At 46.8% G+C, this 17,427-nt stretch overlaps 1 protein-coding gene and 1 long non-coding RNA gene across 10 annotated transcripts in view; one reads left to right on the forward strand and one right to left on the reverse strand.

Moving 5' to 3' along the window:
- Window positions 1-17,427, forward strand: part of gstcd (glutathione S-transferase, C-terminal domain containing) — a 256,913-nt gene that overhangs the window by 46,276 nt on the left and 193,210 nt on the right. For all 9 annotated transcript variants that reach the window (XM_072495359.1, XM_072495361.1, XM_072495367.1 and 6 more), the window contains exon 5: window positions 105-198. In XM_072495359.1, the coding sequence (XP_072351460.1) occupies window positions 105-198 (94 nt within the window). The remainder of the gene's footprint in view (window positions 1-104; window positions 199-17,427) is intronic.
- The window catches only part of LOC140408327 (uncharacterized), an 82,951-nt gene continuing 66,660 nt past the window's right edge, over window positions 1,137-17,427 (reverse strand). Inside the window, exon 3 of the long non-coding RNA XR_011940085.1 lies at window positions 1,137-3,646. This is a non-coding gene — a long non-coding RNA (uncharacterized lncRNA). The remainder of the gene's footprint in view (window positions 3,647-17,427) is intronic.

Here is a 17,427-nt window from a genome sequence, read left to right on the forward strand (position 1 = left end):
GCGACCAATATTCCCGTAAAAGGTACAGTGATCTTTGCAAGGTACTAATGTTGTAAAGTAACAAATTATAAAATAACTAATAAATGGTTCCTGTCTAAAAACAGGAGAATGGAATTTCAGCAAAATTCACATCTCACCCTTGTCCATCGTGGAGCCTAGACTGGAGAAACCTTCCATTAGCTGTCAATCCCATAGAAGGTAAGAACAGTCTTTATGCTTCTCCTTTCACTTTGACTGTATTTGAACCCTGTGGCCTCACAATCTAAGCTCCTTGTTCCCTGAGCCCTTCTGTGTCCAGGTCATGTTGTGTCAGCATTGACATCTGTCACTGTTGCTGACCTCTTCAGAAAATCCAGTCTTCCTCGGTTATCAGACAGTTCTGCAAGGTCATTCACATTTTGTTAAGCCTTATTGGTTTTGAAGCACACATAAGAACAATGTTTTGAATCTGTACAATATTTGGACCTGCTCCAAAATCCATTGTGTGTCCACAGAGCGTTGTGCAGGTGCAGGAATGGTTGGTCTTGCTTCTCCCATCCTTTAGACTTTCACTTACTTTTGCAAACAGAATCGTGCTGCTGTCTTTTCCGTGCCCACCCCGATCTCACGGGGGTATTCTTTACTGTGAACAAGGTGTAAGCATCCAGCTAAGGCCAGCTCCTCTTGACGCATTGTACAAACCATGCACACTTTCTAATGTGCCTTTTAAACCTGAGCGGAGGGCAACTATTTGCATAAACAGGATGACATCTTTCCAGCATTTTACACAGCGTAATTCTCAAAACTTGTGACAATTGACAGGAAGAAAACCTTTTAAAACAAAGCTTCAGTATTAGTTACAATAAACTTCATTTACATTGCATTCACTTTTAAAATGTGATACGAATTGCAAAGAGAGTTCAGTGCATGACCGTCCAAAAGGAATAGCAATCTTGCTTTCAGTATCTTAATTTTGTTCTGCAATTATGTTCCAAATTTCTTTGATAACATTTATTCATTGAAAAATAATGCTTTTACACCAGTGGTGTTAACTGTTGGGAAAAGTAGAAATAGTGTGGATTATAATAATATAATGTTAAACCTCTTACAGCCAGTGGGTGAAGAGGAGACCAGGAGCAAATCTTTACTCAGTATTAGATTTATTCACACAGAGAAACATTGTAAAAGTATAGCTTCTAACTCTGCAGCCCATTGCCAGTGTCAATGAGCATCTCTTTACATACATAAGTATTAATCCGATAAGTAATCATCTCCACTTGTATACACGTAACATTAATTTATACAATTAATATCGACAACCTCTGGTTATGTTCACTGCTCTGGAGCCCCAGAATGATAAATGATGGGCCTGTTTTTCTCTGCAATAGACAAGCTGAAAATTGCCATTCTTCCACCTTTTACTGAAAGGAATTTCACTTTTGAATTATGTCACAAGGTCCTGACTTTTAAATATTAACTCCGGTCACCTTCCACCCTGCCTGTGAATGATGGCCCCCCCCCCCCATGGTAACAAAAATTCAGCAGTTAAAGTGCTGGCAGGTGTAAACGTGTTGGAGACAGTGGTAAGTGCCTCGACACCATTTTGAACCACCAAGCCACCCCATTTCCACAGGAATAAAAAGAGTTTATGATTGAATTTTATGGGAGAATGTTGATTTATGTCGTGCGGTTCACTTGCCTGGGTTTTTAAAAAATTTGATGAGAGGTTTCAATGGTTTGCTTGTATTTCACATTTGGAGGCTTCTCTGGTTTATACTTCCATGATTGCTGCATAGCTCAGCCAGTTGTAGACCCTGAGGAATGCTTCATGTACGGTGGGTCTTTGACCTGTTGACCTCCATAGCTATTTTACTGCTGCAATTGGATTCCACCGGGAGAAATGCTCGCAGTATATGCTTAGATACAAGGAACCTGCTGCACTTGCTGCAGGCTCTGATATCATCTAAGAAAAAGACTTCTTCCTACCTTAAAGTTTAACTACACCTGCTGCCTGGCACTCTTCGATTCCGCACTGTGTGTGGCCAGTGAGGGCTGGGCAGGTGATGATGGCGGATGAGGGGGAGGGGGGTTCCTGTATCTTAGTTAAATTATTATTGGTTTGAGTATTACTGTGGCAGCCAAAAAGGGCACCATCTTCACCATCACCTCTCCACACTTTCCCACCTTTGAAAGTGCTAAGTGGTATGGGAACAATTAGGGTCTGAGTGCCATTCAGATTCTCTAAAGAGAATGGGCAGAAAAAAACTATCTTAAATACACCTATCAGTACAACATCTTCTTTAGCCAACTAATATATTCCAGGTGTCAGATTGTATTTATGGGTCAAATGCACACATTGGCGTGCTGTCAGATATCTTTAAAAAAAAAAAAAAAATTTTGAGCACCCAATTCTTTCTTTTTCCCCAATTAAGGGGCAATTTAGTATAGCCAATTCACCTACCTTGCACACCTTTGGGCTGTGAGACCCACGCAGACACGGAAAGAATGCAAACTCCACACGGACAGTGACCCGAAGCCGGGATCGAACCCGGGTCGTCGGCGACATGAGGCAGCAGTGCTAACCACTGCAGCACCATGCCGCTGTTTGCTGTCAGATATCTGATAGTTTTTTTCCTTTGCCTACCATCTTTAATGTACATGACATTAATTCAACTTAACCCGAACAGTATCTCTTTGCATTTAACACAGAAGTAATGCAAGGACGTGGGGCCGGTTTTCATGGGATAACAGTGCTGGAAGCAATCTTGCTTTGCCTACTCTATGGGGTGTGGAGGGAGCATTTTAGACCCTCCATGATTTCCATGGAGACTGACTGGGTTAGGTAGGCAACATGGTTTATGATACCCCAGAGGAGTTGTGAACCATTGGGAAACCGCGTCTGGAGTTGGGAATCCTTTGAGAGGTAAATCATTCAAAAGGTGTTAACAACTTCACATGTCATATGTAACATTAAATGATAAGCTGAATATGTTTCTAACAGTGATTAAGGATAGGGCTTTGTTTAGAAAATGAAGGTGACCGTTAAATTGACCAAGGCTGTGAAAGTGTTCAGGTGCATTGAGCACTTTATTGAGTGGATTAAGTGTTGCAATACAGATTTTATGTGTCAGTTTTCCCCTGTGATTTAATCAATTCTTCGATTGACAGCCCATCTGTTGAACCTTTGAAGCAGTAGAACAGAACCACATCAAACGTTTTAATGTATTCAGCTCTTATGCGTATTGGCAGCTTTAAGGGAACTGAGTTTTTTTGACAGTTTTTTAAAAAGTGGTTGTTGAATTACTTTGTTCATTTTGACAGTTTTATGAGCATCTCAAAGACTTCCCGATGTTATAATATGGCTAAAGAGCTTTGTAGATAGTGTATACTGGGTAAGTTGACCTGTAATACCACAGTAAAAACATGCCAAAAGCCCATGAGGCTGTCAGCATTTTGGTGTAGCATCTCGCAGGAAGTCTGCACTTGATATGCTCATTGCCTTCTCCTCCTTTGAACCTGATTCAAGTGAGATCATGAAGATTAAGCAAGCTCCTCTTTTGCATTAAAGGTAAGCGAATGTGACGTGGGTCATGAAGGTTGGTTGGCATGGGTCGCAAAAGTTTGCAGGCATGGGCCACCATGGTTGGCGGGTTGACAAAAGTGAGTCCTGGGGAATTTAAAAAAAAAAACCATTGTAATACAGCACAGAGCACCATAAAATAAATGCAGCGGGCATATTTCTATGCAATAACAAAGATCATTTCCAGAGCTATGAATTCTCAATGTAAGACCATAAGATGTAGGAGCAGAAGTAGACCATCCGTCCCATCAAGTCTGCTGCACCATTCAATGAGATGGTGACTGATCTGAAATGATGATCTTCATTTACACTTTATCCCCACACCACTTGATTTCCTTACTGATTTAAAATCTGTCTAATGTAGTCAGGGACCTCCTGATTACATTCCTCCTCCCTGGCTCAGATAAATCCAAGGGACAAAAATCAATAACTAAAGTACTTTCCTGTAAGGACAAGATGGACAGAAAGGCGTGAATATTTATTTTCATTTAAGCAGAAAGAGAACCATTATTTTTAATCCAGTTTTAAAATCCATTTTGAAATCCAGTTCTTTACATGCTAAAATCTTGAGATGTTGTTCTTGCTTTGTCGCTTCTCCTTATTTGACTGCAGAACGGAGGCCCTTAGTTTATGCAGGATAGGCTGAATTATATAAGATTCACAGACACAAGTGAAGGAAAAGATGGCCTTGCCATTCCTTCTCTGGTGGACATCTTAATGATGCACTCTCTTGAGGTCCTGTGCCATTCTCAAGCATGTTTTCACCCCGTGGTCTGGTTTCATTCGTTAAGTGTCAGTGATCTGCGGAGTACATGTGGCGTTTGAAGTGCGAAACCTCTAAACTTGTTGCATTGCTCCCGCAGATCATGTTCACATTCACTGACCACGTAAAATGGATTGATTGATTTACAAATATACAGCAGAAGCACATCAATGACCCGTGGTTTCCTGTTGGTCCGACCATTTCTAGCTGTGGCCTTATTCCTTCTTGTTGTGATTTCCTAACTATCGCAATAGTAGACAAACAGAGCATTCAGTGGGGAACTGTGGACTCCAGAATTCATTCTCTGTTAAGAACCCATAATTCACGAGTGGCAGTGTGATGAAAGAGCTGTTAAGGTCTTCTGCATAAGTGCAATAAACCCTGTATATCATAGTTTACCCCATTGAATACTCTATTAATATCACAACTGAAGCTTTGTAAAGTAAGCAGCTGAATAACACTTTATAATGTGGGCTTTGCTTCACGACTCATATAAATCAAAAATAGAAAAGAAACACTATAAAAGGCAGTAGCCCATTTACAAATTCAATAAATCTTAGCTAACACCATGCTTTGTTTAGAGCTGGCAGCCTGCTGTTTCATGCCAGAATGTATTGTTGATGTATTAAAGTTACATAACACTCAGTGTGTTTTTGTCATTAAATGTCATTAGATTAATTGTTGCTGATTTTCTGAAGGATTACATGATATCTCAGATGACTGGGAGAATGTTGAATGGAGCTTTTGGGCTTTGACATTATGGATGGAAGATTGATATTTCTTCTGCATTCCTTCGTTTGATTGTGTACTGATTGCAGCATTTATGCATACATGATTTATGTGTCTTAATATGCAAACTGCACCCATTGTGCAATAAAATAGGCATTTTTTATAGTAGCTGCAACAAAGAGTGACACCATCCCTATCCTAGATGGATTTTAAAATGACTAATTTTTCTAGTAAATGAGAAGCTAAATAGGGTAATTATATTCTTAGGTCCAAAAATAGTTACTTTTTCCTTCTTTCTGCATGTATGTTTATTTTCTGTCTCCAGGACCAGCAGGTACGACCAGTACAATTATCTATTCTCTTCTTTGCCAAGGTCAATGTATGTTTATTGCCAAGAATAGTTCAGGTCAAGATAGAGGGGAACCGTTTCCCTTTCGGTGAGTGTTTGTTGTTTTTATCTTAATTGCCATCAGAATAAAATCTGACAGGTTGGTGATGTAGAGCTTTGCATATAACCTTACTAACAGCAACATAGCCCAACAGTGATTATTTAGCACCTATTTGCCACTCTAAACATGTTGGTTGTTCATTCATGTAACTTTGCCCTTTATCCTTTTAAAGAGGTACTTGAATGAAAAGCTTTGTTTCTAGGCGATTAGCATTCTTTATTCAGTCTTGCTCTTATTTCTTGGCTTTCTCTTGTCTCAACTCTCCCAAAGACAATGAGTTAGCTGAGATATATCATTCCATGGGAACTTGCATCTGACGAGTGGCGATTCTATATATAAATCTGCCCAGAAAATGTTGGCCTGCAAATTGTGGACTTAATGGGGGCCATCACAGTCACGCCTGAACTTGCCCGGACCAACTATGAATGCACATATCCACCATCTCCTTCCCACCGCACGCACACACAATGCGCACACAAACCAGTTGTTTATTTATTTCCTTTTACGTTTTCACAACTTGGCTGTTTATACTGAAGCAGATCCTGTAGCCAGTTCAGACATGATGGGGCTGTCATGTTGTAATTCTGTATTATCTGTCTTTGTCTGGTTCTGAATGAATAGGATTTCATGTGGATCGTTGCAACGTTCTCCACTTGCCAACATTATCGATACAGGTGCAAATGGTATGATGCAACTCTTTACTTTAAAAAAGACCACATATTCCAGGTTACATATCCAGAATAAGATCATTTAAGTAAGTGATAAATCATAGGAGCTGAGGATTTAACCCTCTCTGCTCCCACCCCCAAACACCTCAGGAAATGCCTACGGCCAGATGCAGCTATTTGGGGAATAATAAAAATGCAGTGCCTGGCCTCCAAGGTTTACATCTGCTAGGTTAAGTGTTGACATCTGTTTCATTGGTTTTACAAAGTCACAAATATTTGTCAGCTAGACTCACCAAGTTCTGTGCTATTTAGTGGTTGATTGTTGGCTTGTGACTTTCAATTCCCTTTATTTAAAAAAAAAACAGCATGCATTATATGTAAAACTTGCATTTATGCAGCAAGTTTAAAGTGAAACAAGCCCTAAGCTCCTTCACAGAGGTGTAATCAAAAAGAATGCATAGCCCATTATTAGAATGTTCAGAAGCACTTTATATATCTCCTCTGACGTGGAATGCACAGCAAGGTCCCATAATTAGCTAATAAGATAAATGCCCAGTTAAAGTATGTTTGCACTGTTTGTTGAGAAATTAAGGTTTGTGCACTGATCAAAAAGTGTCAAGGGATCTTTTACATTCGCCTGAAAGGGGATACTGGGCCTGGAGAAATGGCAACTCTGACATTGCAGCACTCCCTCAGCCTGGATTATGTGCTCACACCCTGGAATGAAATTGAGTCAATGACTTTCTGACTGAGGCCTGGGTTTTCATGCCTCCATTCATGTCAGAAGGGAGGTAGGTGGGTCCCAATTACAGAATTCCCCCTCCTCCCATTTTCACCTGCGGGATTTTTATAACTGTGGTATAAGGCTACAGGTAGTGAACCTAAACACAGCAATCCTGCCGTTGCCTATTTCTGTAATATCCCGCATGCAACCTAAGGGTTGAAAATATTTGTCTTCCCTTTTCCTTTCGGAGCATGAGCTAGGGGCGAGTTATCTCAAAGAACACATGTATGTAATATCGGCCAGCAAGGCACCAATCTCAGCAGGAGCCTGATAGGCACCTCCCAGGTAGTGTACATATCGTTTGTGTAAATAAAACTGTTTCTTATTTTACTCGGGGTGGGCTCCCCGCGTTCATATTGAAACTTCATTAGTATGGCAGACATTTTAGTCTCCTAGCTATTTCCATGGGGCCAAACCTATTTTGGTAGGGGTCGTGAGCCGTGGGGAAACCTTAGTCTGCGGTCAGGAACATTTGACATCTAAGTTCAAAACTCCACATGTCATAATTATATAATAGAGGGTGGCAAGTTGGTGCAGAGGTTAGCACTGCTGCCTCATGTGTGCTGAGGACCCAGGTTCGATCCCGGCCCCGGGTCACTGTCCGTGTGGAGTTTGCACATTCTCCCTGTGTCTGCATGGGTCTCACCCCGACAACCCAAAGATGTGCATTGGAGGTGGATTGGCCATGCTAAAATTGCCCCTTAATTGGAAAAATATTACAGAATAGATGAATTAATGATGGAGCTTACTTTAGAAAAGGTATGTGATCATTAAATCCAGGTGCATTAGAGTACTTTATCCAGTTGATAAAGTGCTCTTTGCATTCAAGTGTACTGAGATTAAGGTTTTAATGTTTCAATTTTTCTGATGATTTAATGTTTTCTTTGATTGGCAGACCAATCATCTGTTCAGTCTTTAAAGCAGTGCACCAGATGGCCACCTGCCCCACTATTTCAAATGGTGGTCATCTGTTCCACTGCTTCAATAAGCTTTAATATATTCAGCTTTGGAGGCTTTATTGTCACAGCTGTACTTTGGAACTCCACTATGAATGCTTGACTAGGTTCCAAGTCCAACTAATAGATTCAGCTCAGAGGATTAACTCTTAAGTGGAGTTTGAATGACTGTGCGTTTGATTGACAGCTTTTTAAGCTTTTATGAGAATTACAATTTTTGAAGAGGTTTTCGCATCGCTGTTTATTTTGAGTTTCCTGAGCATTTCAAAGACTTTCCAAAGTTGTTTTTTTTAAAAAATATGTTTATTCAAAGTTTTTCCAATGAAAATTTTCAACCAATTAACCCCCCCCCCCCGTAACAGAAAAGAGAAAGAGAAAAGAACAGAACAGAACATAAACATATCAATCAAACATACTACAGAACTTATACAATGGGTTTCTCCCGCACATAACAACCCTCCCATATGCTTTTTTACAAGTGCCCCTAGGGAAAAAACCCTCCCCCACCCACCCAAATACCACCCCCCCCCGAAAGAACCCCCCACCCTCCCTCCCTGGGTTGCTGCTGTTGACCGACCTCATTCTAACGCTCCGCGAGATAGTCTAGGAACGGTTGCCACCGCCTGAAGAACCCCTGCGCAGACCCTCTCAAGGCAAACTTTATCCTCTCCAGCTTAATGAACCCTGCCATGTCATTTATCCAGGCTTCCACACTGGGGGGCTTCACGTCCTTCCACATGAGCAAGATCCTCCGCCGGGCTACCAGGGACGCAAAGGCCAGAATACCGGCCTCTTTCGCCTCCTGCACTCCCGGCTCATCCGCCACCCCAAATAATGCCAGCCCCCAACTTGGATTGACCTGGACTTTCACCACCTTGGACATAGTCTTCGTGAAACCCCTCCAGAACCCATCTAGTGCCGGGCACGACCAGAACATGTGGGCATGGTTCGCCGGGCTTCCTGAGCACCTCCCGCATCTGTCCTCCATCCCAAAGAACCTACTCAGCCTCGCCCGTTATATGCGCTCTGTGAATGACCTTAAACTGTATCAGGCTGAGCCTGGCACATGAGGAAGAGGAATTAACCCTACTCAGGGCATCCGCCCATAGACCCTCTTCAATCTCCTCCCCCAAATCCTCCTCCCACTTGCCCTTCAACTCCTCTACCGAAGCCTCCCCCTCTTCTTTCATCTCCTGATATATCGCCAAAACCTTGCCTTCTCCGACCCATACACCCAAAATCACCCTGTCCTGAATCCCCTGTGTCGGGAGCAACGGGAATCCCCTCACCTGCCGCCTCACAAATGCCCTCACTTGCATATACATGAACGCATTTCCCGGGGGTAACCCAAACTTCTCCTCCAGCGCCCCTAGGCTCGCAAACGTCCCGTCTATAAACAGGTCGCCCATCCTTCTGATCCCTGCCTGATGCCAGCTCCGAAACCACCCGTCCATCCTTCCTGGGACGAACCGATGGTTCTCCCGGATCGGGGACCACACCGAGGCTCCCATCTCACCCCTATGTCGTCTCCACTGCGCCCAGATCTTTTGCGTTGCCGCCACCACCGGACTCGTGGTGTACCTTGTCGGCGAGAGTGGCAGCGGTGCCGTCACCAGCGCCCTCAGGCTCGTTCCTTTGCAGGACGCCACCTCCAATCTCTTCCATGCCGCCCCCTCTCCCTCTATTACCCACTTACGGATCATCGCCACGATGGCTGCCCAATAATAGTCACCCAGATTCGGCAACGCCAGCCCTCCCTGTCCCTACTACGCTCCAGAAACCCCCTCCTTACCCTCGGGGTCTTGTTTGCCCACACAAAACCCATGATGCTCCTACCTACCCGCTTAAAAAAGGCCTTGGTAATCATAATAGGAAGGCACTGGAACACAAAAAGAAACCTCGGCAGGACCATAATTTTAATCGACTATACCCTGCCTGCTAGCGAGAGTGGCAACACATCCCATCTTTTGAAGTCCTCCTCCATCTGCTCCACCAGCCGCGTCAAATTAAGTTTGTGCAGGGCCCCCCAGCTCCTAGCTACCTGGATCCCCAAGTACCGAAAGCTCCTTTCCGCCCTTCTCAACAGTAGGTCGTCTGTCCCTCTTCCCTGGTCCCCTGGATGCACCACAAAGAGCTCACCTTTCCCTACATTGAGCTTATAGTCCGAGAAGTCCCCAAACTCCCTTAGGATCCGCATGACCTCCACCATCCCCTCCACTGAATCTGCCACATACAGCAACAGGTCGTCCGCATACAGCGACACCCGATGCTCCTCTCCCCCTCGGACCACCCTCCTCCATTTCCTGGACTCCCTTAATGCCATGGCCAAATGCTCAATTGCTAATGCAAACAACAGGGGGTACAGGGGGCACCCCTGCCTCGTCCCTCAGTACAGCCGAAAATACTCCGACCTCCGCCGATTCGTAGCCACACTCGCCATCGGGGCTCGATATAGAAGCTTAACCCCTGATAAACCCCTCCCCAAACCCAAACCTCCGCAACACTTCCCAGAGATACTCCCACTCCACCCGGTCAAAAGCCTTCTCCGCGTCCATCGCTGCCACTATCTCCGCCTCTCCCTCCACCGAGGGCATCATAATCACATTGAGGAGCCTCCGCACATTGGTGTTTAGCTGCCTGCCCTTTACAAATCCCGTCTGGTCCTCATGAATCACCCCCGGGACACAGTCCTCAATTCTCGTAGCCAGCACTTTTGCCAGCAACTTCGCATCCACATTGAGGAGCGAGATCGGTCTATACGACCCACATTGCAGTGGGTCCTTGTCCCGCTTCAGGATCAGAGAGATCAGCGCCCCGGACATTGTCGGGGGCAGGGTCCCCCCCTCCCTTGCCTCATTGAAAGTCCTCACTAGCAACGGGGCTATCAGGTCCGCATACTTCCTGTAAAACTCAACCAGGAACCCATCTGGCCCCGGGGCCTTCCCTGCCTGCATGCTCCCCAGTCCTTTAACCAGCTCCTCCAACCAAATTGGCGCCCCCAAACCAGCCACTTCCTGCTCCTCCACCCTCTGGAACCTCAGTTGATCTAGAAATCGTCGCATCCCCTCTTCCCCCGCTGGGGGCTGAGATCTGTACAGCTCCTGATAAAAGTCCTTAAATGCCTCATTTACTTTCACCGCACTCCGCACCGTAGTTCCCCTGCTTTCCTTAACTCCACCTATCTCCCTCGCTGCCATCCTCTTACGGAGCTGATGTGCCAGCATCCGGCTCGCCTTCTCCCCATACTCGTACGTCGCCCCCTGTGCTTTCCTCCACTGTGACTCTGCCTTCCCTATGGTCAACAAGTCAAATTCTGTCTGGAGACTTCGCCGCTCCCTAAGTAGTCCCTCCTCGGGGGCCTCTGCATATCTCCTGTCTACCCTTAGGATCTCCCCCACTAACCTCTCCCTTTCCCTGCCCTCTCTCTTCACTCTATGAGCCCTGATGGAGATTAAATCTCCCCTGACCACTGCCTTCAGCGCCTCCCATACTACCCCCACCTGCACCTCCCCGTTGTCATTGGCCTCCAATACCTTTCAATGCACCCCCACACCCTCCCGCACACCTCATCCGTCAGTAATCCCACATCCAGACGCCACAGCGGGCGTTGGTCCCTCTCCTCTCCTACCTCCAGCTCCACCCAGTGCGGGTGTGGTCTGAGATAGCTATGGCCGAGTACTCCGTTCCCTCTACTTTCGGGATCAACGCCCTACTCAAAACAAAAAAATCTATCCGGGAGTAGGCTCTGTGTACATGAGAAAAAAAAGAAAATTCCCTGGCCAGGGGCCTAGCAAATCTCCACGGATCTATTCCCCCCATCTGGTCCATAAACCCCCTAAGCACCTTGGCCGCAGCCGGCCTCTTCCCCGTCCTAGATCTGGAGCGATCTAATGCTGGGTCCAACACCGTGTTGAAATCCCCCCCCCCCCATTATCAAGCTTCCTGCCTCCAGATCCGGAATCCGCCCCAACATGCGCTTCATAAATCCAGTATCATCCCAGTTCGGGGCGTATACGTTTACCAATACCACCAACGCCCCCTGCAACCTACCGCTCACCATCACGTATCGACCTCCATTGTCCACTACAATATTCTTGGCCTCAAACGACACCCGCTTCCCCACCAGTATTGCCACCCCTCTGTTCTTCGCATCCAGCCCCGAATGGAATACCTGTCCTACCCATCCCTATCTTAACCTGACCTGGCCTGCCACCTTCAAATGTGTCTCCTGAAGCATGACCACGCCTGCCTTCAGTCCCTTTAAGTGTGCGAACACTCGGGCCCTCTTAACCGGCCCATTCAGGCCCCTCACATTCCAAGTTATCAGCCGGATTGCCCCCCCCCCGCCCCCCGCCGACTAGTCATCTCCTTTTCTAGGCCAGTCCCGTGCTTGCGCCTCCCGCACTCTCCAGTCCCTCAGACGGGAGGCCCCCGCCCCGACCACCTCTTCTGTTTCCAGTTCCCCATCGGCCAATGCAGCAGCAACCCTATTTCCCTCCCCCGCCCCCAGCTAGATCCGTATCTAGCTCTTTTGCTCCCCCTATAACACTCCCGTAAGTCAGCTGACTCCTGCTGACCCCGGCCTCCCCCGCCGTCCCATTGACCCCCCCCGTGTGGGAATCCCCCCTCCCCAGCAATCAGTGTGCACTCTTCCACCCCCCCCCCCCTTCCCTAGCGCGGGAAAAAGCCCGCCCTTTCCTGAGCCGGCCCCGCCCCCTCTGGCACCGCTCCTGCGGCCTTATCCCAATTCTTCCATCCCCGGGCCTCCCCTCCCTCCAGCAACGGCGCCCACACTCTCTCACAGTCTCCCCATCAGATCTCTTCCCCCATCCCCATCCATCACCCAACCCGTGGAACATTCCCTACGCATAGTTAAAACCCTGTATACAACCGACATCCCCCCCCACAACCACAAACCCTCAGTTTGAGTCCAACTTTTCAGTTTGTATAAAGGTCCAAGCCTCCTCAGGCGTTTTGAAGTAGTGGTGTCGATCCTGAAATGTGACCCACAATCGCGCTGGCTGCAACATTCCGAACCTCACCCCCTTCCGATGGAGCACCGCCTTGGCCCGATCAAAACCAGCTCTCTTCTTTGCCACCTCCGCACTCCAGTCCTGATAGATTCGGATCTCCGTGTTCTCCCACCTGCTGTTCCGCTCTTTCTTGGCCCATCTCAAGACACACTCTCTATCCACGAAACAGTGAAACCTCACCACTACAGCCCTTGGCGGCTCATTGGCTTTGCGTCTCCTCGCCAGGACCCGATGAGCCCCTTCTAGCTCTAGGGGAGTCGGAGGGGCCCCCGCACCCATCAGCGCATGGAGCATTGTGCTCACATATGCCCCGGCATCGGCCCCCTCCACTCCTTCAGGGAAACCCAGAATCCGAAGATTCTTCCTCCTCGACCTGTTCTCCAGGTCCTCGAATCTTTCTGCCCACCTCTTGTGCAGCACCTCGTGCGCCTCCATCTTCACCACCAGGCCCAAGATCTCATCCTCGTTCTCCGTGGCTTTATCCCGCAACTCCCGGATCACCGCCCCTTGGGCCTTCTGGGTCTCCACTAACCCCTTGATCGCCGTCAGCATTGGCGCCAGCACCTCTTTCTTCAACTCCTGCTGCTCCTGCCCCCATGCTGCTTGATCTCCGCCCTCCGCCATCTTGTTTTTTCTCCCTCGCACTTTTCGCTGCTCCAAAAATGCTTTTTTGACCGCTCCGCTCCTGGTCCAATCCATATACTATGGGGGGTGGACCTTGCTATCATCTTCCCACGCTGGAAGTTGTCGAAAAATAGCCGTTGGGGCTCCTCTGGAGAGCCCAAAAGTCCGTTTTAGCGGGAGCCGCCGAATGTGCGGCTTAGCTCCGCATAGCCACAACCGGAAGTGAGACTTTCCAAAGTTATAGGGCTCATGAGTTTTGTCCCCAGTGGACAGTGTTTGAGTGGGCATGTTTGATACATTGGGGTTTGGAGGTGAGTGGGGTATGGATCCAGGTGGTAGAGGGTATAGAGGTGAGTGGGGTGTGGATCCAGGTGGTAGAGGGTATGGTGGTGAGTGGGGTGTGGATCCAGGTGGTAGAGGGTATGGTGGTGAGTGGGGTGTGGATCCAGGTGGTCGAGGGTATAGAGGTAAGTGGGGTGTGGATCCAGGTGGTAGAGGGTATGGTGGTGAGTGGGGTGTGGATCCAGGTGGTAGAGGGTATGGTGGTGAGTGGGGTGTGGATCCAGGTGGTAGAGGGTATAGAGGTAAGTGGGGTGTGGATCCAGCTGGTAGAGGGTATTTTGGTGAGTGGGGTGTGGATCCAGGTGGAAGAGAGTATGGAGGTGAGTGGGTTCAGGTTGTAGAGGATTACGAGTGAGGGCTAGGGTGCCTAACACTCATTTATACAACTGGAGTGATGTCCCAGGGAATGGAGACAGACCTTCTAACTTGCTCGCCTGGGTATTCACCTGTCTCCGTTCCTGCCTTGGACTTGTTGCAGAAGGTGGCAGAAGCGGGCCCAACTCAAGCCAAAGCTGCCATGAAGATGGTGTGGACAGGAATTGCCGGTCAGGAGGTGGGATTATGACTTCAGGAAATTACCCCACCCTCGATTCCCTCCTCAAGGATGAAAATCTGGGTCAGAGAGTGCGATAACTGAGAAAAGTGAACAAGGAAGTAGAATAACCTTCCTGGTTCTCTTGAATTATCTAATAATAGATACCTATATAAGATTTTTCAAGAGAGAGTTGTGACTGTAAATCCATTGCATGTGTGGTAGTTAAAATGTATATGGAAGTTATATGGTAGGATGGATATAGATATTATCTAATTCAAAAAATTCTTGTGCAATTAACAGTTCAACTTTATCTATACTGACCACTGTATTTTATTGGAAGTTTTCACTATTAGCACTGATTATTAAGCAGGTCTTCTGTGAATGAAGTTCCAAGCCCAGATAAGTAAATTGCCAGTTGTTGGGTGACTAACCCATTCGTCAATGGAAACTACTTTTGCTTATTTAGTCTTGATAAAACCCCTCATAATTTTCACGAACTCTATCAAATCACCCCACAACCATCTGAGCTGTAAGGAGGCCAACCTCCTTACAGGATACTGCGAGGCCTGGATCGAGTGGACGTGGAGAGGCTGTTTCCACTTGTAGAAAACACCAGAGCCACAGGTCACAATCTCAGACTAAAGGGAGGATTGTTTAAAACAGAGATGAGGACGAATTTCTTCAGCCAGAGGGTGGTGAATCTGTGGAACTCTTTGCCGCAGAAGGCTGTGGAGGCCAAATCACTGAGTGTCTTTAAGATAGAGATAGATAGGTTCTTGATTAATAAGGGGATCAGGGGTTATGGGGAGAAGGCAGGAGAATGGGGATGAGAAAAATATCAGCCATGTTTGAATGGCGGAGCAGACTCGATGGGCCGAGTGGCCTAATTCTGCTCCTATGTCTTATGGTCTAACCTCTGCTTCTCTGCTCTCTTCACATAACTGAAGTCACTTCATCTTGGTATTAATGGTACAACACCTGCACCCATCCTAAAGTGTGGCCACCTAAAGTGTGACCTTCTTCCTAAAGTGTGGTGCCCAGAACTGGACACAGTTCTCCAGCCGGAGTCCGAACGAGTGAATTTTAAGAAGGCTAAAGCTCAGTAGCGGCTGTAAAGCTTGAGGTGGTGTGATCCTCACAACTTCTCCCCGAAATTCAATTTGAATACATTTTGTCCATTTGAAATTATACGATGAATCTACCCAAAACTGGCTTACTAATGAAAGATTAATATTTGTTTTGACAGTTACATTATATTGTGGGAGGTGGTGGCGTCGTGGTATTGCTGCTGGACTAGTAATCCAGACACCAAGGGTATCGCTCTGGGGACCCAGTTTCAAATCCCGCCATGGCAGTTGGTGAAATTTGAATTCAATAAAAAATCTGGAATTAAAAGTCTAATGATGACCATGGCACGATTGCCGTTAAAAATCCAACTGGTGCACTAATGTCCTTTAGGGAAGGAAATCTGCCACCCTTACCTGGTCTGGCCTACATGTGACTCCAGATCCAAAGCAATATGGTTGACTCTTAAAAATGCCAATCAGTTCGAGGGCAATTAGGGACGGGCAACAAATGCTGGCCTTGAACTAATCTGAGCATCTCGAAAATTAACAACTTGTGATACTTTTCTTCATAAATACCATACAACTAGCCCCTCAATGGTTCAGTTGATTAACCTCACTCCACCCATATCTTCCCAATCCTACTGCACCCTTCACCTTCCCATCTCATGTGACCTTGCTACCTCCATCATGCCAATCACAGACAAAGCCAATCTCCGATTGCTGCCTTATATAGTTGCCCTCCCACATCCTCCTTCCGCCTATCAGCCCTGCTTCAGCTTGTGGATGTCCTGAGGGGAAAACCCTCTCCCAGTCCACTTACAAATGCCCTTTCAAAAGGTCCTGCTCATCCTGAAATGAGAAGGCAAGCCTCAATTTATTTTTTCTGCTGCCAACCATTTTCTTAAACCTCTCCGCCATGTCTCCTCCACCCTCATCACCAATAAGCGTGAGGAACTCAAGAACTTCTCTTCACTAAGATTGTGACCATCCAATCAGCTGCCTCTGTCACTTCCCAACTTTTATTACTTCACAATTGCTTCACAGCTCCAGGGTCCCAGGTGCGATTCCCCGCTGGGTCACTGTCTGTGCGGAGTCTGCACGTTCTCCCCGTGTCTGCGTGGGTTTCCTCCGGGTGCTCCGGTTTCCTCCCACAGTCCAAAGATGTGCAGGTTAGGTGGATTGGCCATGCTAAATTGCCCTTAGTGTCCAAAATTGCCCTTAGTGTTGGGTGGGGTTACTGGGTAATGGGGATAGGGTGGAGGTGTGGGTTTAGATAGAGTGCTCTTTCCAAGAGCCGGTGCAGACTCGATGTGCCGAATGGCCTCCTTCTCCACTGTAAATTCTATGACTAGGTCAAACTTTAATTTGGATAGCCCAGTGCCAGCCCTGAACTTTCTCTTCGCACAGTGGGCTAAGACAGCTGGCTTGAAATGCAGACAAGACCAGCAGCGCGGGTTCAATTCCCGTGCCAGCCTCCCCGAACAGGCGCCGGAATGTGGCGACTAGGAGCTTTTCACAGTAACTTCATTGAAGCCTACTTGTGACAATAAGTGATTATTATTATTATTCTGTAGCTTCTTACCTATATCACCTGTGTCCTCTCCAAACTTATTTTGTCTTTCAGAGCCACTTCCTATCCTCTAGACCCCATTCCCACTAAACTGATGACCACCCAATTGCCCTTCATGACTTCCATGTTAGCTGATGCTGTTACTGGTTCTATCTCGACAGGTAATCTCCCTTTCGTCTTCAAATCTTGTCCTTTTTTCAAAAAAAATCCTTGACCCTTGAGTCCTTGCAAACCTTTGTTCCCACTTCCAACCTCCTTTTCCTTTCCAAATTCCTTCAAAATGCTGTAGCCACCCAAAATACATGCCCACCTTTCCCAAAACTCCAGGTTTCAGCCCCTGCCACAATA

Source organism: Scyliorhinus torazame, chromosome 3, assembly GCF_047496885.1.
Source record: "Scyliorhinus torazame isolate Kashiwa2021f chromosome 3, sScyTor2.1, whole genome shotgun sequence".
Taxonomy (NCBI): Eukaryota; Metazoa; Chordata; class Chondrichthyes; order Carcharhiniformes; family Scyliorhinidae; genus Scyliorhinus; species Scyliorhinus torazame.